This window comes from Chelonia mydas, chromosome 3 (assembly GCF_015237465.2).
Source record: "Chelonia mydas isolate rCheMyd1 chromosome 3, rCheMyd1.pri.v2, whole genome shotgun sequence".
Taxonomy (NCBI): Eukaryota; Metazoa; Chordata; order Testudines; family Cheloniidae; genus Chelonia; species Chelonia mydas.
In genome coordinates, this window is record NC_057851.1 from 3,621,840 (window position 1) to 3,647,865 (window position 26,026).

At 56.8% G+C, this 26,026-nt stretch overlaps 1 protein-coding gene across 2 annotated transcripts; it reads left to right on the top strand.

The window, feature by feature from the left end:
- The first annotated feature begins 4,671 nt into the window (after positions 1-4,671).
- Positions 4,672-23,811, top strand: DRC1 (dynein regulatory complex subunit 1). 2 transcript variants are annotated; one of them, XM_037893747.2, is made up of 17 exons: positions 4,672-4,832; positions 6,193-6,280; positions 7,112-7,224; positions 8,620-8,803; positions 9,804-9,941; positions 10,868-10,954; positions 12,790-12,912; positions 14,241-14,380; positions 15,959-16,093; positions 16,487-16,722; positions 17,370-17,512; positions 19,173-19,262; positions 20,196-20,282; positions 20,672-20,868; positions 21,473-21,616; positions 22,478-22,580; positions 23,623-23,811. In XM_037893747.2, the coding sequence occupies exons 1-17, from the start codon at positions 4,687-4,689 to the stop codon at positions 23,677-23,679; spliced, it is 2,211 nt and encodes a 736-aa protein (XP_037749675.1). In that variant the 5' UTR covers positions 4,672-4,686; the 3' UTR covers positions 23,680-23,811. The 2 variants fall into 2 exon arrangements, with proteins under 2 accessions (XP_037749675.1, XP_037749676.1); XM_037893748.2 differs by lacking the exon at positions 10,868-10,954.
- Positions 23,812-26,026: the final 2,215 nt, after the last annotated feature.

Consider the following 26,026-nt stretch of genomic DNA (forward strand, 5'->3'; position numbering starts at 1 on the left):
TGAATTCGTTGCATTGGTCTTCATGACTGAGAATGTGAGGGAGATTCCCAAACCTGAGCCAGTCTTTTTAGGTGACAAATCTGAGGAACTGTCCCAGATTGAAATGTCATTAGAGGAGGTTCTGGAACAAATAGATAAACTAAACAGTAATAAGTCACCAGGGCCAGGTGGGATTCACCCAGGAGTTCTGAAGGAACTCAAATGTGAAATTGCAGAACTACTAACTGTAGTCTCTAACCTATCATTTAAATCAGCTTCTGTACCAGATGACTGGAGGAGAGCTAATGTGACGCCAGTTTTTAAAAAGGGCTCCAAAGGTGATCCCGGCAATTACAGGCCAGTAAGCCTGATTTCAGTTCCGGGCAAACTGGTTGAAACTATAGTAAAGAACAAAATTGTCGGACACATAGATGAACATAATTTGTTGCGGAAGAGTCAGCATGGTTTTAGTAAAGGGAAATCACGCCTCACCAATCTACTAGAATTCTTTGAGGGAGGCAACAAGCATGTGGACAAGGGGGATCCAGTGGATACAGTGTACTTAAATTTTCAGAAAGCCTTTGACGAGGTCCCTCACCAAAGGCTCTAAAGCAAAGTAAACTGCCATGGGATAAGAGGGAAGGTCATGTCGTGGATCAGTAACAGGTTAAAAGATAGGTTTCAGAGTAGCAGCCGTGTTAGTCTGTATTCGCAAAAAGAAAAGGAGTACTTGTGGCACCCTTAGAGACTAGCCAATTTATTTGAGCATGAGCTTTCGTGAGCTACAGCTCACTTCATCGGCTGCATTGAGCTGTAGCTCACGAAAGCTTATGCTCAAATAAATTGGTTAGTCTCTAAGGTGCCACAAGTACTCCTTTTCTTTTTGGTTAAAAGATAGGAAACAAAGGGTAGGAATAAATGGTCATTTCTCAGAATGGAGAGAGGTAAATAGTGGTGTCCCCCAGGGGTCTGTGCTGGGACCAGTCCTATTCAACATATTCATAAATGATCTGGAAAAAGGGGTAAACAGCGAGGTGGCAAAATTTGCAGATGATACAAAACTACTCATATAGTTAAGTCCCAGGCAGACCGTGAAGAGCTACAAAAGGATAAAATGGCATCCGATGAAGTGAGCTGTAGCTCACGAAAGCTTATGCTCAAATAAATTTGTTAGTCTCTAAGGTGCCACAAGTCCTCCTTTTCTTTTTGCGGATACAGACTAACACGGCTGCTACTCTAAAAAATGGCAGATGAAATTCAGTGTTGATAAATGCGGAATGCACATTGGAAAACATAATCCCAGCTATATATATAAAATGATGGGGTCTAAATTAGCTGTTACCACTCAAGAAAGAGATCTAGGAGTCACTGTGGATAGTTCTCTGAAAACATCCACTCAATGTGCAGCGGCCGTCAAAAAGCGAACAGTATGTTGGGCATCATTAAGAAAGGGAGAGATAATAAGACAGAAAATACTATGTTGCCTCTATATAAATCCATGGGACGCCCATATCTTGAATACTGTGTGCTGATGTGGTCACCCCATCTCAAAAAAGATACTTTGGAATTGGAAAAGGTACAGAAAGGGCAACAAAAATGATTAGGGGTATGGAACAGCTGCCGTATGAGGAGAGATTAATAAGACTGGGACTTCTCAATTTTGAAAAGAGACTAAAAGGGGATATGATAGAGGTCTATAAAATCATGACTGTTATAGAGAAAGTAGATAGAGAAGTGTTGTTTACTCCTGTTCATAACACATTAACTAGGGGTCACCAAATGAAATAAACAGGCAGCAGGTTTAAAACAAGCAAAGGGAAGTATTTTTTCACACAACGTAAAGTCAACCTGTGGAACTCCTTGCCAGAGGATGTTGTGAAGGCCAAGACTATAGCAGGGTTCAAAAAAGAACTAGATAAGTTCATGGAGGATAGGTCCATCAGTGGTTATCAGCCAGGCTGGGCAGGGATGGTGTCCCTAGCCTCTGTGTGCCAGGAGCTGGGAATGGGGAACAGGAGATGGATCACTGGATGATTCCCTGTTCTGTTCATTCCCTCGGGGCAACTGGCACTGGCCGCTGTGGGAAGACCGGACCCTGGGCTAGATGGACCTTTGACCCCGTGTGGCTGTTCGTATGAGTTGTTGGGTAGGGGAAGTTTGCAGTTGAGTCACAGGGCCAGGCAGCTGGGGCTTATGGTGCTGCAACCACCAGACAGGAGTGGGGCGCGGCAGAGGGTTCCCGAGTAGATGCCTTGGGCATGCACGATTCGGTTTAGAGTGAGCCGCTGCCTTGCCGACTCCACTAAGGCGCGCCACAGACTCCCTGGCGCCTTGGCTGTGCCATGGAAGGCTTGTGCTGCGGCACTCAGGTGCTGTCCAGCCGGCTGCTGTTCTACGCTCACGTGCGCTCAGTTCCCCCGAGCGGGGCAGAGAGGAACCTGAGTGCCAGCTCACCAGGGTGCAGCGTTACTAAGGGCAGCATGGATGAGTTCCCTGGCGCTTTGGAATCCGTGACTCCCCCTCCTGCTGGACTCGCAGACGGAAGGGCTGCCGAAGGGCCTGTCCAGGAACTCTGAGGAGCAGGAGGAGCGGATCACGGCCCGGAGCCTCTGCATCGCAGCCTGGCTGGAGGCCAAGCGCCCTTTGCCATGGACCCCAGCCCGTTTGTAGGGGCAGGAAGTGAAGAGGGAGCGGGAGCCATGCAGCTCTCTCTGCTCCCACTGCGCCGCTTCATTTTGCACACGCATGCACACTGGCCATGGCTGGCACACGGTGCCTTAGAGCAGTGGTCTCCAAAGTGGGGTGCGCCAGAGGATCCCAGGGGGTGCACGGACGGCACTCAAGCCGTTTTGTTTCTTCGGTGGCAGCTCTGCAGGCCTGCAGCAGGTCTTCCCTCCTTCTTCCTTCAGCGGCATGCCTGCGGTAAGTCTTCCCCTCTCCTTTCTTCGGCAATACCGTGAGGGTGCACGATCCAAAAACTTTGGAGACCACTGCCGTAGAGAGTTGGGATCCTGAAGAAAGAGTGGGATGTTGCAGGTGAGGTCGAGAGAAGGGGTGCATTGAGGAGCAGGGAGATGTCAGATGGGAGGATGGAGGGCTGCTGGGGGAAGAGTGAGGGAGGAGCTGGCTGGTGTGGGGAGGAGGGAGCAGGGACTGTGGGTGGGGAGGAAAGAATCAGGGGTGAGGGCTGGAATTAACTGGGACTTGATTGGGCCACTGGCCCAAGTCAGGTTCTGGGGAGGCCAGAAGGAAGGGGTTGGAGCCTGCTGGAGAGAACAGACCTGACCCTTGCGTGGGGCCTCTGAATACAGCCGGAACCTCACTACAAACCGTCTTGGGGCCAGTGTAAGGACACACTACCAGGCTTCTGGATAGATTTGACATGAGCAGGTGGTCCCAGTAGACACCAGAAAAAATGATCAAGCTCGAAGTAGGTGGGAGAGGGGCTGATTCTGAGCAGCGATGCTGGGTGGGCGCTGGGCAGGGCAACGACGTGGACTCTGGACCCCTAGGCCAAAGCAGGGGTAGAGGGAAGGGCCGGGAGCTGCAGCGGGGGCAGGCTAGGTGCAAGGAGCCTGGGGCTGGGCAGATAGCCTGGCATGGACCCCGGACCCCGAGGGCAGGTGCAGGGAGACGCAGGGAGGCTGGGTGTCCAGAGCAGGGGTACAGGGAAGGGCCGGGAGCTGCAGCGGGGGCAGGCTAGGTGCAAGGAGCCTGGGGCTGGGCAGGTAGCCTGGCATGGACCCCAGACCCTGAGGGCAGGTGCAGGGAGACGCAGGGAGGCTGGGTGTCCAGAGCAGGGGTAGAGAGAAGGGCCAGGAGCTGCAGCGGGGGCAGGCTAGGTGCAAGGAGCCTGGGGCTGGGCAGGTAGCCTGGCATGGACCCCAGACCCTGAGGGCAGGTGCAGGGAGATGCAGGGAGGCTGGGTGTCCAGAGCAGGGGTAGAGGGAAGGGCCGGGAGCTGCAGCGGGGGCAGGCTAGGTGCAAGGAGCCTGGGGCTGGGCAGGTAGCCTGGCATGGACCCTGGACCCCGAGGGCAGGTGCAGGGAGACGCAGGGAGGCTGGGTGTCCAGAGCAGGGGCAGAGGGAAGGGCCGGGAGCTGCAGCGGGGGCAGGCTAGGTGCGAGGAGCCTGGGGCTGGGCAGGTAGCCTGGCATGGACCCCGGACCCCGAGGGCAGGTGCAGGGAGACGCAGGGAGGCTGGGTGTCCAGAGCAGGGGTAGAGGGAAGGGCCGGGAGCTGCAGCGGGGGCAGGCTAGGTGCAAGGAGCCTGGGGCTGGGCAAGTAGCCTGGCATGAACCCTGGACCCCGAGGGCAGGTGCAGGGAGACGCAGGGAAGCTGGGTGTCCAGAGCAGGGGTAGAGGGAAGGGCCGGGTGCTGCAGCGGGGGCTGGGGAGGTGCAACCAGCCAGGCCCCTGGAGCTGCAGCGAGGCCGAGGGGGATTTGCAGGGTGCACGGGGCAGGCCACGGAACCGGGATCCAGGCAGCTGCAAGGAGGCTGGGGGCAGCGCGCGAGGTTGCAGGGGGCGGGGCTGGGGCGGGGCCGGGCGCGCGCGGGGGAGTGCAGGGGGCGGGGCTGGGGCGGGGCCGGGCGCGCGCGGGAGTGCAGGGGGCGGGGCCCGAGCGCACACTCCCGAGCTCGCGCTCCGCCCCCGAGGCCGCGCGCCGCGTTGCTTAGCGACGCTGCGGCCTGGCCCGGGGCCGCCATGAGCCGGGCGGCGCTGGCCGAGGGGGAGCCGGAGGGGCCGGGGCAGGCGCGGGCGCGGCTCCCGTCGCTGAACTCGGAGGAGCAGGAGGAGCGGATCGCGGCCCGGCGCCTCCGCATCGCGGCCCGGCTGGAGGCCAAGCGCCGGTGAGAGCGGGGGGCTGGGACCCCCGAACCGGCCCCGCCCCCCCCGAACCGGGCCGAACCCCGAACCGGCCCCCCCCCGAACCGGGCCGAACCCCGAACCGGCCCCGCCCCCCCGAACCGGGCCGAACCCCGAACCGGCCCCGCCCCCCCGAACCGGGCCCGCCCCCCCAACCGGGCCCGCCCCCCCAACCGGGCCGAACCCTGAACTAGCCCCGCCCCCCCAACCAGCCCCCCGAACTGGGCCGAACCCCGAACCAGCCCAGCCCCCCCGGAACCCCGAACCGCCCCCCGAACCGGCCCCGCCCCCCCGAACCCCGAACCGGGCCCGCCCCCCCAACTGGGCCAAACTCTGAACTATTCCCGCCCCCCCAAACCAGCCCCCCGAACCGGGCCGAACCCCGAACCAGCCCAGCCCCCCCGAACCCTGAACCTGGCCGAACCCCGAACCAGCCCTGCCCCCCAACTCCAAACCAGCCCCCTCCGAACCGCGACCCGCCCCCCCGAACCCGGCCGAACCCTGAACCAGCCCCCCCCACCGGGCTGAACCCCAAACTGCCCCCCAACTCCAAACCAGCCCCCCGCAAACCGCCCCTCCTGAACCCGGCCAAACCCTGAACTGGGCTGAACCCCGAACTGGCCCTGACCCCCCCCAACCCAGCTGAACCCCGAACCGCCCCCCTAAACGCCAAACCGCCCCCCCAAACCGCCCCCCCAAACTGGGCTCGGACGTAACCGCGAACCGTTCCCCCAAATTTTTCTTGTCTGAAAGTCAGTAGGAGTGGGAAGGGGGCAGCCTGGGTGCCCAACTGTGGGTCGTGGGTGGTGGAGCCGGCCTATCCCTGGGAACCCAGGGACGGATTCTTCCCCCTCCTGGGGCTCTTGTCATCCGCTAGCCAAATTATTGCTCGCGTCCGTGTGACGCGGGCTGTGGGAGCAGCAGCCTTAGAATTAGGGGACGGATCCAATCGAAGACCAGCTTTCTTCTCTGCATGGGGTCAGATGAGCCGGTGCTCCTCTGAAATCACTGCCAACCGTCTTGCAAATGAGATCTGGACCCAAACACGGAGCAGTCCACTGGAGCTCACTAGGCAGGAGCCTCCTCACCGGGCACTGATGTGTTCCACCATGGCAGTAACCCTGTCGTCCTTGCTAACCTCCCAGGTCATGATGGGGAGACCCAGCTATCTCCCGTCAGAGTCTGAGAGCATCTGGGTCTCTCTTCCATCCGAGCACTGCACTGACTCACCCTTGTGGGATCTTACAGGATCACAGAACCAGGTGTTATGGCTCCATGGAGATCTTTAAGCTACGGAAGATGGCATGTTACTAAAGAGTTTCTCTTCCCCATGTGCCCACACAGGGAGGCCCTCGGAGAAGATCCAGATGCGAAGAAGGCTGAGGCAGAAGACCTGAGCAGGAGCCACAAGCAGATAGAAGAAAGCAGACAGGTTAGAACTAAACTGTGGTGATACAGGTCAACATAGGCAAGTCGATTAGGGCGTCTGAATCACATATTTGGCTCTGGACTCCTATTCGGTTAGCCTTTGATGTCACGGCCCAGAGTAAACCAATGGATCTGTGTGTTTTGACATAGCCTGATCACACAGGCTGCTCAGCTGGGGACTAATGTAATGTTTGAGAAACATGTCCATATGTCAGGGAGATCTACAACCATAAGCTCATGAGAATTGTTGCGTCTTAAGCACTCAGCTGCTTCTATCTCTTCACCTTTAGGAGCTCCTGAAAACAGCCTCCTATTTTCAGCTCCGCAGCTAAAGCCTGGCCAACACACAGTATACTGAGCTTCCAAGTACAGCACGTGTTGTGTGGTGCCCTCTCATCACACTAAGGGCACAGCGAAGCTAGGACGCACTGTGAAGGATGCGTCCTCCTGGTGGTCACAATGATTCTTCGAGATGATGGCCTGTGTAGAGCTGCCCTGCGGGTGACACGCAGGCCTCGGACACATCCGGTTCTTTCCTGTATAGTGAGAATCTGTTGTAAGGCTCTGACCTAGAGAGGAAGGAGGGTGGGGCATGCGGGTCCATGCTGGGAGTCATCTCAAAGACCCACAGTCACCAGGGGACGTGAATCTTTTTTTCTTCTTCAGTGGAAGCAGCAGGTGCACAGACTACTTGTATTTAGGTACCTAAATATGAATGTAGGAGCCAGACTTTAGACACCCTGGCTTGAAAAATGCTAGCCAAGTAGTCCTCCAGTGTAACGAGTTTGGGCCCCTTTGCCTATCATTTTGCTCTGTCATTTTGCTGCATTCACAGAGGCTAGCCAAGCTGCTGAATGACGGCACACAGCTAGTGACAAATATCCAGGTGGCTGCAGATGCAAGGGAGACCCAGAGGAGGGCTGAGGAAGACGAACTGAAGCGACAGAGGTAAGAGATCCCCAGCTCTGCTGTGTCACTGGCAGGAAGATCTTTGCTCCCATGCTAGGCCCTAAGCATCCCCTGAAAGCACCAGCTTGGGCCGCCCACATGCCGATCAACTGGGGGCTGCTTTGGCACCTCACTGGCAGGCGAGAACTGCGATTAATTTACATAAACGAGCAAATTGCAGCCACCCTCTTCTGTAATATGCAGAGGTGGCGTGGAGAAGGTGCAGGTCCCTGCATGCAATGCGGCCTGCCTGGTTGGATCTGGATGGAGCATTGCATGCTGGTGTGTATAGCTTCCCCAGCCCGCACTCGGGCACAGAAGGTGATGGTGATTCCTTGTGAGAACTCTGTGGCCTGCAGGTTCTCATTTAGCCACCACCCCTGGTTTAGAGGAGCCAGGACTGGCCTCTCCTCTTTGGGATTGCAGTAGAGAAGCCTGGGTGTTCAGCCCCATCTCCCTGCTGTCGGACTTACCAGTTGTCATGAGCAAACAAGTCCAGCGTTGCTGAATGGACCCATGCCTCTTAAGAGCCCCCAGTCATTTTCATGGCACTCCACAGGAACATAGTGGGACCAGAGAGCAAGGGGACTGCTATGAAATTGTGAGCCTTTCACTTGTGGGTCACTTTCGGAGAGGACTGTGTGCAATGGTTTTGTTCTGGGCTAGTTCTTAGGTGACCTGTGTCCATCTCTCGGCTGGCAGCCTTGCTGGAAGTCTCATTAGGAAAAGCAATTCCCCTCAGTCCCTGGTGATGGCCCACTGGCAGGGCATGTGTGTGAGGGAAGCACGTGCTGCTGCTGTGTGTACTGTACCTGCTCCATGGATGAATGGAGGTCTTGGGTCCCTAGTGCTGCAGATCCAGCACCTTCTGCTAATGCTAACCTTACTGGATTGGTGACTGCTGCTGGAGCTACGCTTCCTGGGCCAAGCCCACTGTCAGCAGTGGTAATGGTGCGGGGTGTCTGCGATGCTGGCCTCCTGACAGACCCAGCTTGCCAGACGAGCGTTTCCACAGCCAGTTTGTTCTGATCAATTTTTGCTTGTGTAATGTGCTCCCTTTGAATCCAGTGTATTCCCAGGGCTCTGATACAGAGACCAGTCCTGCAGCCATGTTTGTAGTGTCCTCTACATACTGGCTGCGGAGTCATCTCTCTTAGTGCATGGAGTCTTTTCAGGTCAGAAGATGGAGCCTATCGTTAGGGCTACAGAAAACCTTGTTGCCCCACTAAGATCTTGTCTACCCTTTGGTTTAAAACTGATTTAGTCCCTAAAGCTGGTCGTCCATGAAGACACTAACATGGCTGGAAATCTCAGTGTGGATGGGCCAAGGGCAGCTGCCAAACCCTCCACCAGCCCCAGTTCTGTTATCTGCCTTGTGCTGGCTGCTGTCTGCAGGCTCGAGAAACTGGAGAATGAATCCAAGACTAATCAGGACAAGTTTGAAGAGATCACCTCAAAATGGGGCTCAGCCAAAGAGAAGACCATCCCGCAGGACCTGTGGGACGTGCTCAACCAGCAGCAGCAACAGTGTGCTCTGCTCATCGAAGAGAAGAACAAGCTCATCAGTGAACTGCAGCAGGTAGATTGCCAGAGCGTGTGTGTGTGTGTGTGTGTGTGTGTGTACGTACACAGCTGTGGGGCACAAAGGGTCTTGTTGGAGCATGTTAATATTAGAGGGACACTGTCCGAGAGTAAGTGACCCAGAACTGGCTGTCTGTTTTTCCAGGGCACTGTGCTACCCTACAATGACAAACCCATATACAGACTCAGCATTCACTCATGTCCTGGCAGTAACAGACCAGGACCCAAAAAATCCTGTTCCATACTTTTCCCACCCATACCCAACAACCCTCCAAGTTCACACCCAGGCTCCTTCCGAGCAATTTACTTCCCTTTCCCTCAGCTCCTCCGTTACCCCTGACTCCCCCAAGCCTTTGTGCTGCTGCTGAGGGGTGTGGGAAATATGGTTCTGGATTGTAGCTTAAATGAATTATTACTCAGAGCTCTGTATTTATATGCCTAGTAAGGAATCTATTTGTCAAAAAACATTTACTGAGTCCTTTTCATTGTCTATATTGTTACGGACGTACTTGCTGACAAGTACTTTGGAATAAGTGACCAAAAATAATTGAAACTGGTTTGATTATATTGTGTTATTTTGACAAATAAAATATGTAGAATTTTGCAGAACTTAAAAAGATTGTGTGCAGAATTTTAAATTTTTTGTTGCAGAATTGTTGTTTTTGGCACAGAATTCCCCCAGGAGTAATCTCCCTGCCAATGCATGATTGTTCCTATAGTTTACTTTTGGGGCTTTCTAGTCCTGCCCCCTTTAGTCCAGACAAGGGTTAAATAGCTCAAGCATTGGGGCTTCCTCCTCCTTGCTAGCAAGTGTAGTAGATCTTCCCATCATCTCTTCTCTCTCCTAACCACTGTTCTGTTCCTCAGTTCTCTTCCCTAGTCACCTTCCATAACGTCTGAAGGGGCAGATGCAGGGTATTGATTATTAGGTTCTCTGGCTTGTGATGAACCTCTGTAGAGCAGCATTTATCAGTTCAGTGTCTGCTCTTCTCCTGCAGGAGCTGAAAAGCAAAGATGACCATTATGTGAAGGATCTCAAGAAGCAGTCAGACGACATTAACCTGCTGGTGGAGAGAATGGAGGAGCAGATCAGAAACCTAATGAAAACTTACCGTCGGGAACTCACGCAGATTGAGGTAGCAAATGGCTTCATAGCAGGATGGGAGCAAGCAGTGAATTATCCCCACAATAAATCCACCAGGGAGTTCTCCTTAATGGAATTATCTCCAGCAGAGGGGTCTTTTGCTTATTACACTGGCATTTCAGCAACGCTGGGTTGTGGGCTGCAGTCAGATGTTTATGTGGACCAGAGCTCTCACTTTGCCAGGTAGAAATAAAAATGGAGATGAACTGAGCGCTGCAGGTCCAGGTTATGTGATTATGGGGTCTTTTCCTCTCTAAGTTACTGGGGATCCAGTGCAGCCCAGGTCAGTAGAGACTGAAAGTCGCTTCGGTTGATGGCTGTTCATTCCCAGATGTTTAAGGCCAGAAGGGACCATTCTGATTATCTAGTCCAACCTCCTGTAGAATGCAGGCCAGAGAGTTTCACCCAATGGCCCATAAGTTTTGGTTGAGCTAGAGCGTTTCTTTCAGTTTAATGTAGTGGCTTGTTGCGTGAACTAGATTTCATCCTTGCACCCACGCTAAACTGTTCAAAGACATCTTCCTACAAACTGAGAGAGCCAACAGCCCGCTTAACGCCAGACCCAGTAACGCCAGCCTTTATACCTGGCAGCTGCTGGGTCTGGGTTGCTGTCGGGGCAATAGGGAGTGCCCGTTGTCTCATGGTTAGAGCAGCGCACTGAGAGTCCCGAGGACTGGTTCTCTTTCCAGCCCTGCCACTGATCCCTGGTGTGACCTCGGGCACAGGGAGAGGATGCTGTGTCTGGGTGGCACCTGGCGGCGATCGGGAGCTGGCTTCTGTCACGGAAGCCTCTTGCCATTGCTCCCAGAGCTTGGCCCGGTAAACAAGGCTCGTCCAGCGTGGCAGAGCTGGCAGCAAGCAGGGAGTGGGCCTTGCGCTGTGCACGGCAACCCGCTCACTGCACTGTCTCCTTGTCAGAAAGCTTTCGAGCTGGAGCGGCGAGAGCTGCTGAGCAGCAATAAGAAGAAATGGGAGCAAGCCATGCAGGCCCACAACGCACAGGAGGTAAGGGCCCCAGGGGGAATTGTGATCTGCGAAGGAAGGCTCCTGGGCCAGCAGCTGCTCCTAGGCACTGAGCAGTAGCACGTCTCAGTCCCTGTGCTCGCTCTTGACATTGAAGAGCCTGGGGTCAGAAGGGGCCAGGTGTGGGCAGAGAGCAGGTGGGCCGAAGCCCAGTCCTTGGCAGGGTAATGAATGCTTCACTCTGCCCCCCTCTTGTAGGGTTCATGCTTGCTACAGGGCAGGCGTAACTCGGCAGCCCAGCAATGCAGGATCAGGCTGCCCTGCACTCCTTGTCCTTATTGCTCTGTACCTTGAAAAAGACACGGGAGGCAATTGTCCTGCTCTGCTCAGCGCTGGTGAGACCTCAGCTGGATCACTGTGTCCACTGGGCGCCATACGTTAGGAAAGATGTGGGCAAACTGGAGAGTCCAGAGAAGAGAGACAAAACTGATCGAAGGTTTCGAAAACCTGCCCTGAAGGGAAAGGTTAATAAAAGTGGGCCTGTTTAGTCTTAAGAAAAGAAGCCTGTTTTGGAGGGGGGACCTGATAAGTCCTCAAATCTGTTCAGGGCTGTTATAAAGAGGATGGGGATCGATTGTTCTCCATGGCCACTGAAGGAAGGACAAGAAGTGACGGGCTTTATCTGCAGAAGGAGATTCATGTTAGTTATTAGGAAAACACTCTAACTCTCTGCGTAGCTAAGCTCTGAAATAGGCTTCCCAGGGAGGTTGTGGAATCCCCATGACTGGAGGTTTGTAAGAACAGGTTGGACAAACCCCTGTGGGGGATCGTCTAGGTTCACTTGGTCCTGCCTCAGCACAGGGGGCTGGACTAGACGACCTCTCGAGGTCCTTTCCAGCCCTACGTTGCTATGACTCTGTGATTCTATAATCTCAGAAAGGTAGGGCTGGAAGGGAGATCAAGAGGGCATCTCGTCCAACCCCCAACGCTGAGGTAGGATGAAATATACCTGAGTGTGAGGAGGAGTACTGGACTACGTTGTGCTAGTACACACAGGATTCCCACTTCCTTCTGCCCTGCCCCCAGTCACTTCTGCCCCTTCAGCCAGGCCTGGTTGCTTTGCTCTTACTATGGAGGCCAGGAAGTTGGGAGAGCCACCTTGGAGCCTGTGCAGAGGCAGCGAGATACCTCGGTGATGGGCAGACTAAAAATGAATGAGCAGAAGGGGGATCCCATATATGGTTGGTCTTTTTTTCACTCATTTTTTGTTTGATTGACTGTTAGGCCACATCCTCAGCTGGTGTAGATTTGCTGAGCTCCCACAGACTTCAGCGGAGCTGTGCAAATTCACACCAGCTAAGCTCTGGTCCCAGTTTTGTACACGAACTCCTTGCTGCACTGGGGCTTCTTGGTGGCTGTGATGTGCCTGGTAAAGAATCACAGTGGAGCAGGAACAGCCGGCGTCACTTCAGAGGCCTGAAAGGAAAGGGATGGAATGGGTATCCAGTTAGCCTGGCTAACAGCACATACCGGGTGAGCGGGCATTCAGGGACTAGAGCAGGTGGCTGGCCCTGTACCGCCTATTCCAGTCACACCCACATTACACCCCGTATGCATGGTGTGTAAGGTAAAGACCTAGTGTTGGTGTCTGAAGTAAAGACTATCCGGAGTTGGGCACAGGGAGTGACACTCCTGCCTGGTTCGTTGATAGCCCAGGGAACATTGTCCCCACTAGGCTGCTGCCTGGGAATGATCCATATCCCTCCTTGCTTTGGACTTGCCAGGGCAGCTGGGATCAGGAAGGCTGAGCAGCCAATCAGAACCGTGGCGATTCTCTGCGGTCGTTTGACTCTCCTCTGGTCTCCTTCTGCCCTCAGCTGGAGAACTTGATCACCCGCATGCAGACCGTGGAGGAGTACGAGAAGCAGCTGAATCAGCTGCAGGTGAAGGATGCCGAGGAATACGCTACCATCAAAATCCAGCTGGAGAACGATGTACAGGTGTGGAGAGCAGGGCCCCGGGGGAGCAGAGACGCAGGACCCCACTGAGTGCATAGAGCGACAAGGAGAACACAGCGACAGCTCTGTGGCTGTCATGGGGAAGGTCTAAGCTAAATGGCTTTTTAGGAGGTCTAAGCTAAATGGCTACATTTCTGCAAACCGCACAGCTTGTACTGAGACGGGAGAGAAGGGCAGCAGAATCAAACACTCTCAGCCTTTCTGGGGCTTGGCTTCAGGGTACAAAAGTTAACAGTAGCAACCGTCCCCCCCAAGCTGGGCTACTCCTAGGATTCCTCCCTCATGATTGCTCAACCTGCCCCCTAGATCCTCTCAGACAGTCACTTCCAGCTCTCTGATATCCAGATGGAGTAATGAGCCAAACGTATTAGTGAGTTAGCAGTGCTTACTTGCGATCAGCACCTGCTAATAGGGTGGGGGTTTCAGGCAAACACTGCCTGCTTGTTACAAGGATAGAAACTTTCATGCATGTTACCTTTTATCTGACTAGGCTCAGGAAGGCACTTCCCTCTGGATAGATTATTCCAGAATTATCCGTGATTGTGGCTTCCTGTGAAGCCACTGGTACTGGCCACTCAGCCGAGAGACTGAACTAGCTGGATCCCTGGTCTGCCCAGCACAGCAATTTCTGTCTTCCTAAGTAATCACCATTCGTATTGCAGACCTTGTGACTGAGACGTAAAATAACCCTCTTCCTACCGATGCGTCTTCAAGTGCTTGAATAACAATGTGTCCAACAGGAGGGAGGCAGAGAGATTCTCACACCTGCACCTGGATTGTGCGGCTTTAGCTCAGACAGTAGATGCTGCCTCTTCCCGTGTGCTGCCATGACAGCTGAGGGCCCCTTAACACTCGCGCTGACATTGCTTGGCTGGGGGCTGCTGGCAGGGAGTTCGGAGCCTGTGACTCTCCTTGCCAGCTGATGGAACAGGACCTACAGGGCCTGGGGCACGCCTGTCCATGCTGCTGCCTGAGGGGTTGGCATGGGGGTGAGGAAGGTGATGCACTCTTTCTCCATGGCACTGAGTCGGTGGGTGACAGGCTAAATTAGGGGTTCTATAGCATGTCAGTATAGTGAATGTTTGTAGCCCCTTTCTATCAAGAAGGGCTTCGTACAGGGCTCGTCCTTTAGAGAAGGAGCTTCATTGTAAGACTTCTGCACTGTCTGCTAGAGCCTGGGGAGTCCGTTCTAGGCCCCCTCTTTTGAGAGCCCCAGGGCCAGCCATGGGATGGCAGGGAGGGGCTCTGTACTTGCAAACCTTCCCTTGGATACAACAGAGGATGGCTTTTTATTTTGTTTGGAATCACAGATCCTGGAGCAGCAGCTGCAGCAAATGAAAGCCATTTACCAGCTGAACCAGGAGAAGCTGGAATACAACTTCCAGGTGCTAAAGAAACGGGATGAGGAAAACACCATCATAAAATCCCAGCAGAAAAGGAAACTCAACCGGTAAAGGATCAGCCCAGTTCGTGTGGGGTTGAGGCAACGCCTGCAGCCATACTCAGCTCTCTCTGGGTCACTGTCCATGTTCTCACTGCAGGCCACAGCCCTCTCCCTTCCCCCACAAAGGCTGAATATAATCCAGCTTTGCACAGGGGCTCTGTGAACAGAGTCCTTCCCACTCCAGGGGTGCTGCAGCCACTGGGCTGGACGGGGGTGAGGAGTGGCCCACGTTCAGGTGCTAGGACATCCTTGCCCTTGTATGTCCGGCTCTGGATGTGTGTATGGATTTATTTACTCCTGGGGGAATTCTGCACAGGTACATAATTTATGTCCCCTGCAGATTTCTTTGCTTCCCCACAGAAAAATGACTTTCTGACGGGGAAGCAAAGGGAAGCCACAAGAGCGGTCATACAACCTTCCCAAGTAGTATGTTTCGGGTGCCAGGGTAGCCGGCAGAGAGGTAAATCACTTGGGGCAGAGGGCGGGAATGGGGAAGACCCGGCTGGTGGCTCCTACCCTGCGCCGGACTCAGCTGCTAGTCCTGACTGGGCTGGGGAGGATGGGACTTCCTCTTCCCCTGCACGACATCCGGGGCTGGGTCAGACGCACCCCCAGATTTCTCCCCCGGCTGCAGGAAACTCTGCAAACTCCCCTCCCCCCACATTTCCTGCACCCATCACTCCTCAGCTGCAGTGGGAGGGATCCCTGTACAGGGAGCTGCTATCCCATCCGCCCAACTCTCGTGCATCCAGACCCCTTCATACCCAGATCCTCCCACTGAGCCTCACCCCCCTGCACTCAGAACCCCCCACCTGATGAGCCCCACTCCCCCTGCACCTGGAACACCCCGATGAGCCAGCCACACCTGGATCCCCACCCCACCGAGCCCCAACCAGATGCACCTGGATCCCCACCCCACTGAGCCCCACTCCCCCAGTATCTAGACCTCCACTGAGCCCCTCCACACCCAGACCCCCCTGCCAAGCTCTATCCTCCCCCATACCCAGACCCCCCCTGCTGAGCCCCACCCATCTTCACCTGGACCCCCCTGCAGAGTCTCATTACCATTGCACCCAGAACCCCCAATGGCCCCTGTGCATCCAGATCCCGCCCTGCACCTGGATCCCCCACTAAGATGCTCACGCCAAGATTGCCCCACAGAGAACCCTCTCAACCCACACCTGGATCCCCCTACGCTACACCCCTCCAGACTTGGATCTTGCCTTGCTGAGCCTGCCTGCCCACACCTGGCACAGAGGGGCAGGGCTCTGGGGTGTTTCTGGGCAGACGCGGTCCTTGCGCTGTGTCACAGTTGGGTGCAGCCTCACTGCTGAGCCTGTGTTCCGGGATGCGGGGGGGAGCTGCACAGTGATCTCCCGCCTCTGTGCAGCCTGTGGCCTGTGCTCCCCAGTGTCATGCTGGAGCCCCCACATTTATTTGACAAACAAAATTTGCAGAATTTTGCAGGATTTTAAAATATTGTGCACAGAATTTTAATCTTTTTGGCACAGAATTTTTAATTTTTTGGCACAGAATGCCCTCAGAAGTAATTTATTGTTGTTAACAGCCTGCTCTCCTCCTCAGGCTGCATGATGTGCTCAATAACTTGAGAATAAAACTGGCCAAACAGATAAAGCAATTCCAGGAGGAGAACCAGAACCTGACGGCCGATTACAAGCGCATAGTGGAGCAGTACAAGGATCTGCAGAGAACGATGAGGTATGGTGTGTCCCAGAGACGCAGCCTCTCTTTGAGCAGGGCGAATTCACTTGGGCACTGGAGGGCAGCTTGGCGGGACCCCCAGGGCCTCATCAGTTAGTCCAAAGAGAGCAGATAGCAGCCACCCTCCCCTTGCTGCTTGGCTCAAAGTGGAGGATTGCTGGGGGGCCAGTAGTCTCTGGGATCTGCTCCACTGTCTTAAAGTTAAAGGCAGCTGCAGGCCCCATTTTGGCCCTCACCGGGCAGCTGTGGGGAGAGAGGTTACTCTCCGAAGCCTGTGACCGAGCACTGTCGGGGGCTTCTGACCCACAGAGGCACCCCATTGCTCCAGAGCATGGAATGCAGCATGGCACAAGCCTGACTCACAGGCAGGGGCCTTCCCCCTCTCGGCAGACACTTTGCCGTCGTTGATGCCCAGAAGTTCCTGGAGATCTGGCTGATGAACGAGGAGGAAGCCAAAGGGCTGATGTGGAAAGCTCTCGAGGCTGATCGCGTCATTCACACCCAGCAGCTGGGGCTCCCCTGGGTGGAGCCTGACTACTGGTTCCTGGACAACGTGGGCCCCATCGTGCACCGCAAGGCAATCAAATCTGCCAGCAAGCTGGCCCAGGAGGTGATGGCATTAACAGGTGGGACACATGGCGGCTGTAATTCCCCGAGGATCTCAAAGCCCTTCCCATGATCTCACTGCTGACACCTCCCTGCACCCCATCTCGGAGGAGGAGGAGGCTGAGGCCCAAAGGGGTTCAGCGACTTTCCAGGAGGGCTCAGTGAGTCCTTACTAGGCAGGGATAAACCCCCTAGCTCCCAAATCTCAGTGCCCTGCTCTGCTTTGCCTCTCCGGGGTGTGGCGGGAAAGCAAAGGGACCTGTTGTCATTGTAAAACCCCTGGGACTGTCAGACCAGATCTCTTTCTAATGACATGCACCTCTGCCCGCTGGCCGAGGCTGGGGTGGTGTCACAGCCAGCCCTGCACGTTCTCTGCAAATCCAGTTTTAAAATGGAAACTCCTCTGCTCCCAACCACCCCATACCCACCTGCTCCTCATTGTCTCCAGCTCCTAGAGGCCAGTGCAACATCAGATGCACCTGCTGCTTGCCAAGGTTTGCATCAGCTGCTGAAGTGGTAACCACACAAGGTGGCCTCCAAGCATCTCCCCTTTCACAGCCCTCTGACTAGATTCCTGTGCTGATTCCCTGGGGGTGGTAACCTGTACCAGGTGAGGAGTGCAGCAGGCGATGGGTCTTCTGAGCTTCCCTCTCCCCTTGTGCTTCAGAAAGCAGCCAGCAAGAAGAGGAGGAGGCGGCTGCGGAGGAAGGAAGACAAGAGGCGGCAGAGGCTGGAGAGGAAGTTAAACCTCCCCGGCACGTCTTGGTGAAGTCTGTCAAACACATCCTGGAGCTCCTGTGCGACGAGTCGGTGAGTTGGGCCGTCCTGGCCAGCTCCGACTGCAGAGGGCTCTGTGCTGCAGAGGATGTTGGCCCTTAGCCGGGCCGCTCCTTCGCAGAACAGCTCCTTGGATCTGAGGATTGTCTTCTTTTCCTGACCCCGCACTCTGGCTTCCAATGGGTTCAAACATCATCTGAGCCAGGGCCAGGTCCCCGTGCTTTCTACAGCAGCACCTGGCACAGTGAGTCCCTGACCCTCTGGGTACCACTTTAATGCTCCTAATCATCCAGCTGTCTCAGTGGAGGGGTCACCCTTCAGGGCGACTCAGACCCATTCCGCCGGGCGTTCACGTGGGGAACAGACAGGAGTGTGAGTGCTGTTGTGTTGCCAATGTCTCCTAGCCCCATGCGAGGCTTTCCCGGTCTGATCTGCCACCTGCCCGTGCAGCATCTCTTGCTGCAGAATGTGTGTGTGAGAGGAGATGCTGGTATGTGTTTGGTGCCACCTGCCTGCCACACCTCGGGGGAGGGGGTAGAATGGGGCTGGCACAATATGGGATCCACCGAAATAGTAATTGGCTAAGCTGCATTCGCAAGAGCTTGTAGGGATCTAAAAACGTCCTTCCAGGGAGTGTCCTATGGATCGGCAGGGTCAGACAGCTGTCCCGCCATGGCACGAGCCCCATGAGACCCCCTGCCAGGGTAAACACAGCCCTGCAGCCCGACGCCCTCAGCTCTGCCAGTTGTCAACAGCAACTCAGCGTGAGCCCTGCTGGAGACGACTCGGGCCATTCGTTACTGGCGGCACTAAGCTGCAAAGCAAGGGGTCCGCATACCTCTGAGTCGGTGATACCTTCCACATCAAACTGCTGCTGGATGGGGTGTCACAGCTGTCACCTGCCAGACATGGCCTGCTTAGAGCTTCCTCCCCAGAGGGATACACGGGATGTTTTCCCCTAAGTGTGTGTGAATACACTGCCCGCTGTGGCTGTCACCAGCTCGGGTGAAGAGGGTTATACCTGGTGCCACCTACTGGCTGAACAGTTTTAGAGTAACAGCCGTGTTAGTCTGTATTCGCAAAAAGAAAAGGAGTACTTGTGCATCCGTTGAAGTGGGCTGTAGCTCACGAAAGCTCATGCTCAAATAAATTGGTTAGTCTCTAACGTGCCACAAGTACTCCTTTTCTTTTTGGCTGAACAGTGTAATTCAGTTTGGCATTCTCTTACATCCTGTCCCAGCTGACGCCCATCAGACACACTAGAAAGCGATTTCCAAGTGCACGGGGGACGTGATTTCTGAGGTAATCAGGCCCAGTGCCCCACACTTGTCCTGCTGTTGTATGAACTCTAACCCACCGTGAGATTGGGCTTTTCCACACCCCAGTCTGCAGCAAGTTAGGGTGTGTGCAGTGGGATTCAAATCACCATTGCAAAAGTTATTTAAAAACCTCTCTTAGTAAGCCCAGGGCAGGAGGTTCTGAGCTGGGAGCTGTGCTGCATTCTAGACCCAGATGAGAAATGGTCCAATCCCTCCAGATCACTTGAGTCCCCGTTATTTGAGCGTGGAGGTTAGCACAGAGTAACTGTTTTGTGGCTGGTTCTGCCTGTTGGGTGAGTTAGCAGCTCTGGGATCCTAGTGTGAATTGAAACACTCGCTCCTGCGAACTCAGCATCTTGTGATTTCCTTCCAAGGGCTTCCTGATAGAGAGCAAGCTGCTGGGACTCCTGCAGCCCCTGGAGAGGCACGAGCGCTCCCTGATGAGGCTGGACTCAATCTTTGCGGTTAGTGGGGCGTCTTGCACAAAGCACATAGGTTAGGGGCACTGCAGGAACACATCCCAGAACCAGCCCCAGTGCCCGCGGGCTGAGAGCTGCTGGTGGATGATGCAGCTCCACAAGGGCGGACCTGCTGAGACGCTGCCTTTAGAAGCTTGTCACCTGCAAGGGGGGGAAGGGCGGAGGGGCATGGTCCATGCACATGTGACTTCCCGTAGGACTCAGCGGGGTGATCTCGTGTGCTCTGTTCCGGGAGTTTAGCTGGGGAAGGTGGGGGCGGGAGGCTCCCTTCCCAAGGGGGATTGCAAGGCAGAAGGAGTAAGAGAGATGGGATGTGGCTGAAGCCAGTTCCTTCCTTTGCCACCCCTCGTGCCGTCAGCTCCCACTCCCCTGGCGCTCACTCCCACTGATCCCCCAACCCCAACACACTCCTGGGCCTTCCGGCTCCCACCCTGTCCTGTGACATTCCCAATAGAGCCCTCCATCCCCCCTGCAGATATCCCTGCCGCTGCCACTAAGACTCCATGTCTCACATCCCCTTCCCACCGGGGCCTACCCTCTTGAGGTCCTTTGTGGCCACCACCCTTTTGCCCGAAGAGAGCTGGGCTCCTCTCCCCTTCTTTGGGAAGAGGGATGGGTTTGGAGCCGTGTGACTTACCCTCTTTCCCTGGGGAAGCATGTACTGCTGCAGGGCTCCCAGCGTCTGACATCCCACTGAGAGAGACCAAGAGCTTGACCTGAACCTGGTCTTTCACTTGCCCCAGCTGAGCTCTCCTGCTGGTCCCGCGCCAGCCCCCTTCGCATTGGGAAGGGAAGGGAAGGGCTGTGAATTTAGCTCAGGCCCATGGACTGCTCCTCTAAAGGAAGCGGGAAGGGACCAGAGCAACATCTCGGAGTCCCAGCTGCCACCCGATCTGCTGTTTCTCTGCCTTTCTCCAGGCCCTCGAAATTGACAATGAAGACGATGTGTATACGCTGGTGGATTTCTTCTTGAAGTTCAAAGCCCAGCAGGTCGTCTCCAGCCAGGTTTGATAAACGTGGGCATCGCGGGATGAGACCCAGCAGCCCCGGGAGGAGATGGGGCTTGTAAAGCCCCGCGGGGGGGGAGGGAGTTGGTGTCGCTCTTACCAAGAGAACCAGCGTGGTCCAGAGGCTGCAGCCATGACACCATTGAAATGGGTGAAGTCTAAGTTTCCACCAGTGCTGAATTTGGCCCCCATGCCCCTGTGCTTTGTGCCCAGTGAATACAGATGTCAGTCATAGACACTAAACCAGGGCTCCGGATAGCTGGAAGCCTCCCGGGTTTGCAGGTTAGGGTAGAGGTGCTGTGGGCTGGGAGGAGCATTACCGGGTTAGCTGTAGTTGGAGCCTTGTGTGGCTGGAGTTCACTCCCGGTGCGTGTGGCTGCCGTGCAGAGTAAGGAGTGGGCAGTGGAGGAGGGCCCTGAAGACTTCCCTGTGGATGCAGCGAAGGACGACGGGGGATCCGCTGCCCTGAAGGAGGAAGGCACGGCCCATCAGAGCTCGGCAGCGTCACTGTCCTCTTTGCTCTTCCATCACGATGACGTCCTCAAGGCCCTCAAAGCATTTGTCCGGGACTTCCAGAAGTCGAGGTGAGCAGAGCTCGTTAGCTGGGAATGGGGTGAGGGGCTGGGCCTCGTAGGCTGGTTGCGAGTACGAAGAGTACGAGAGAACGGGCTGCAGGAGTAGCCCTGTGATCCGAGCGTGTGAGCTGGAGGAGGGGCAAGGCACGGGAACCGCGGGACTGAGGCTGGGGAGAGCGGGAGGCGCATCTGGGCTGGGGATTGGCTGCGAATGCACTGGGCGGGTGTGCTGGGCTACGGAGGCTGGGCTGATCTGCCCAGCAGTGGAAAGGTCCCCGCCGTCTCCCCCGGGCACAACTGGTTTCTGTAGGAGACGTTGACGAGGTGGGGCAGGGCAGGTTCCCCACAGTGAGTGGGGTTCATTCTGCCTGGGACAGCTGTGCAGTGGGGAGCAGGTTGGATTGGGTGGGGTGAACATGGTGGGGCAGGGAGGGGCAGGCAGACGTGAATGAACAGTTGTGGTGGAGAGGAGCCAGTCGCTGGCAGCAGGGAGCTGTGAGGCTAATGCCAGCGCTGCCCCAAGCCATGGCCCCTCCTTTCAGACCTGGCTGGGTGACCGGAAGGGTGGACCGAGCAGTGCCGTGAGCCCAGGGCTCCTCTCTCTGTCCCTTAGGGACAAGCGGCCGCAGGTGAAGAAGGTGATGGAGGAACGGGACAACTCCAAGGACTCTGAGTATTGGGAGGCCCTGGCTCACGTCATCCCAGAGTCAAAGCTGAAGGTTTGGGATGCGCTGGAGGCGGCATTGGAGAAATACTAGTAAGTGCCCCAGCCAGGGGCCCCCAGCCATCCCACCCTTGGGTGTGAAAGCACCAGGCCTGGCAGTGCTGACGGGGCTTGTCATTAGACGTGCGACAGAGCCCAGCGGCTTGCTGGGACACTCCTCTGGGCTGCTTGCCCCCTGCCCCCAGCTGCCAGTGCACACGTGGGGGGCTTGTCTTCACGTGCCCTGAGGGCTCAGCCTGGGGGAACCTGCAGACAGTGCCTGTACAAAGGGTTACCTGGCCATTAATGAACTCCAGGGGAGTCCAGCTCCCAGTGGGGAAGCGCTGGTTCCTGGCCTGAGAGACCCCTTGCTGGGTCGTGGCTGGAGGTAGGGTGACCCCTGGTGGTGGGATAGTAGAAGATCAGTTTCTTGTATCTGGTTGATTCATGTTTGGCTCTTGCCCATCCTTGAGTGCCCTGTAAGTGACCAGAGCATGACTCTTCAGCTTAACCTCTTAACGGAGGTTTTCCACCAGTGACATTCACAGCATCAGCCGCTTGAGCACACCGAACGCTCCCCCCAGCTGAGCTTCCCAGCCCCCGGGCCCCCTGCAGCCAGGAGGGACCGTGCTATGTCAGTGGCGTTCTCCGGGGTGCACTCAGTCGCTCCTGTGTGGCCGCGGAAGGCGAGCTGGGAGGAACACGGGATCTAACTGAAACGCCAGGGGCCATTTGTGGGCAACACAATCAATTTAGCCAGGCTGGGGCATCGCTCATCCCCTGCTCTTGAGAAAAGCGGGGCCACAGCTATACGTGTGAAATACAAAGGGCCTGTTAAAAGCCAAGCCCTCAGACCCACGGGGAGGAGGCTTTGCCGTCGGGAGGTTTGACCCATTTCCCTTCCTCTTTGTGAAGCTCCGTTCTGAGCCAGCGGTCGAAGCTGCTCACCGATCTTGATGAGCTCCAGCAGCAGAACACGGAGCTGCACATGCTGCTGCATCAGTACCTCACCTCCAAGGTGAGTGGGAGCTGGTACCTCGCTGGGCCCAGGGCCTCTGGGCAGCTGCACTCGCTGGCCGTCGGAGCGCTACGTGAATGCTTCTTGCTAAGACTGCCAGACGCTCTGCATGGCAGCTGCCCCCATGGCCCCGTGGCAGTGAGCAAGGATGAGGGGAGGTGATGCAGGGTGTAACCGGCCCGGCTGACACCTCACAGGCTGCAGGCAAGCAGAAGAGGTGATTTCTGAGCTGTGGGAGGTGGAACAGGCTGGTCCTTGGGGCTGCAGCCAGGGCCTACCCATGCATCCTCTGCCACCCGGGGGGGCAAGTGGAGGGGTGGAGAGATGCCAGGGGGATGGGCATAGGGCCAGGAGGGGCTCTGAAGGCCAGCAGAGGGTTGGGTAGTGGGGTGGACCCAGTAGAGACCTCTTCAGGGGGGTGAAGTGATGGTGTGCGTGCAGAGAGAGGACGCCATTGGGACAGATGAGCAGAGCAGGAGGAGAGAGAAACCAACCCTGCAGTGTTTGGACTGAGATGGGCAAAGGGTCCTAGGTCCCCGGTGTACATGTCCGTCCGTCCATCCGTCCGTCCGTCTGTGTGTCGTCGTCCCGTCCCCCTCCCCCCACCCCCCCCGTCTCCCAGCTGACAGCAGGTTGGGGGGCTGGGGGGGACATGCAGTACGTCCCATATTGTTCCAGGACGTGAGTATTCAGGGCTGGGAATCCGGCGCCTTCCCAGACACAGCACTCGCTGTACCCGGAGAGGAAAGGGGGGAATGAGCAGAGGACACTCACTGTTCCTGAGCCCCGCTGAGCGGCAGAGTGACCTCCCATGGGAGTGGGGAGCCCCAGTACTAGAGTCAGCCTGGACCCGGCCAGGGAACAGCGTAGCTCTTCTCCCCATCGCGGCTCGGAACCGGAGTGTAACGCCAGCGGGCAGAGCGTAGTGGCACCTCGTCCCCGCCCAGAGTGAGGGCCCCGGGGCCTCTTCCAAGCCAGTGGGTGTGGTGTGCCCCCGAGAGCACCGTCACCCTCACCGTGGCCTCGGCTTGTCCCGGCGCAGGTGAACCAGGAGCTACTGATTCCACCCACCCACGTGGTAGAGCTGATGACGCCGTGACGGTCAGGAGGCCAGGAGTGCCGGCAGCCAGCATGAGGTCCCTGCCGTACGCCCCTCCCCACGAGCCTGCGGTGCTGGATCCGGGGCATTCCCTGGATGGCAGCGGCTGGAATAAACCCCCCTTTAAAACAACCGGGCTGCATGTGTGTGATTGCTGAGGAGAGATGCTGCCCTCTGGGATGATGCCAGGGCTGGCTGCCCTCTCTCACGGAGCAGCAGGGCTCAGGCTGGCAGCAAGGTGCCTCTCACTGTCTCTGCTACCTTGACGCTGTGTGACCTGGGTTGGCCCATTTCCCTCCCCGATGTCTCCCATCTGTTTTATGGTGGGGCGGTCAGCGGCTGCCGGGGTACTCACACAGGGAAGATAAGGCTGATTATGTCTGGCTCCCCAAAACCCTGCCCAGCCTTAGCTCACCAAGCACCCAGCCCCTCACCCACCCTTCTCTGCCTCTTTCGATCAGCCCTGCCTCCCATGCAGCAGTTACCATGAGCCTCCCCCCGTCCCGCCCAGCCCTGGGGTCAGCCCTGGTCTCCCTCAGTGGGGCTGGGAGGTATTAGAGACCGTTAGGCTGGGTGGGGGGCTGTGCAGCGGATGCCAAAGGTCATGTAGGAACAGTGTGCGGACAACACCCCTCAGCCCCCCGCATGAAGTAACAACCGCAACCTGGAGCCCCACACGCTGCCCGGGCATGTGCTGTGCAAAGCGAGGCACGGCTCTGCAGACAGGACATGACGCGCGTGCATTGCACGCCTGGGCAGAGCATGTCCCTGCTTCGCTAACTGACAGGGCTGAGTCCTGCCGGGGCCCCTCCCTCACAAGAGCTGAAAGGGCACCATGCACACCAGTGACCAGGCCAGTGAGGGTGGGTGCACCTGTGCTTAGCTCCTACTGAGCGTGCGAGAGCATGATCAGCTGGGGAAACTGAGGCACTGAGCGTTTGTGACATGTCCAAGCTCACGCGCAAGGGCAGCAGCAGAGCCAGTTCTAGCGCCAGGCCCTGGCTGGGTCTGAGAGCTAAACTCACCCTGCCCTTTAAACAAAGACCTGCTGGACGCGCCTCTTCCTAAAGCATGGGCCTGCCTGCTTTGCTAAGCCACCAGGCCAGGGCTACCCCCATGCGCTGTGCTGGTTAACGGGCCCTGCTCAAATTAGACTGGTACCCCCCCCCACCCCAGCTGCCTCCCCGGGCGGACGTAGGTCGTTCTAGCCGACTGGTATAGCTGGGCCTGCAGGGAACGGGGGCCTACGCTATACCTGTGCTTTATGTATTAAGCTGTGTCCGTGCCAGGGGGCGCCCCGGGCTAACGGTGTCAATCAAATCACCCCCACCCCCATGCTATAGGACACTGGTACAAAGTTGGGGGGGGGGGGGTTACGTGCAGGTCGCAGCCTGGGGACCAGGCACATGGGCCTATTTGGGTCATTAACTGCGTGAGCCCCATGACTTCCTGGCTAAACAGCCGTCTGGCTCTCTGAGATCCGGGCACTGGGGCGGGGGCACCTTGGAGACACTTGACATGCTACAGCAGCACTTCAGTGTAGACGCTACCTAGGCTGACAGGAGGCGGGCGCCGGTCCCCACAGGTAACCCACTTCCCGGGTGGAAGCCTGCGTCTCCCACCCTAGGGCTGGCTCCACCGGGGTTTAGCTTGGCACAAACATCAGTCAGGGCTGGCGTCTTCCCCACACCCCTGCACAATGGCGCTACGGCGCCCGGCCGAGCTAGTGGCGCCCAGGCCCTAGTCTGCTGCAGCAGGCGGTGGAGACGCAGCCGGGCCTGGTGCTGAGCCAGCTCCAGCCCCCAAGTCCAGCTGGGGCAGGGCCTGCCCAGTGCCCTGCTCCCGAACGGTTCCCATTCGTCGGCCGGGCCAGGGCCCAGTGCCTGCTGCAGGGGCCAGGGTTCAGGGCTGGGTCATGCGCTGCTCACTGACCCCCGCGCCCGCCAGGTAACCATGGAGCTGCTCTGCTGAAAGGAAGGGGGGGAGTGAGCCCCACCAGCACATTGTGCAGGGGGTCCCGTTCCCCCCGCCCCCCCCCCCCCCCCCGGTCCATTGAGGCAACCAATCTGGGCATGGGGAGGGAGCGTGAAGTAGGATCCTGTCTCCCAGGCCTGTCCTGACCACTAGGCCATGCTGCCCCCCCCCCCCCCCGCACTGGTGCACGGTGCAATTGTGTTGCTGGAATTTGGGGGCCACCCTTCCGCCACCAAGCCTATGCAGTGAGCGGCTAAGCCACGCTCCAAAGGGCAGCCGGCGCCTTAGGCTTGGGCCCTGGGCTGCCCCCCGCTCCAGCACCAGGCCCACAACGGGGGCGTTTCGATTTTCTTTCCTCTTTTTTATTGACAGA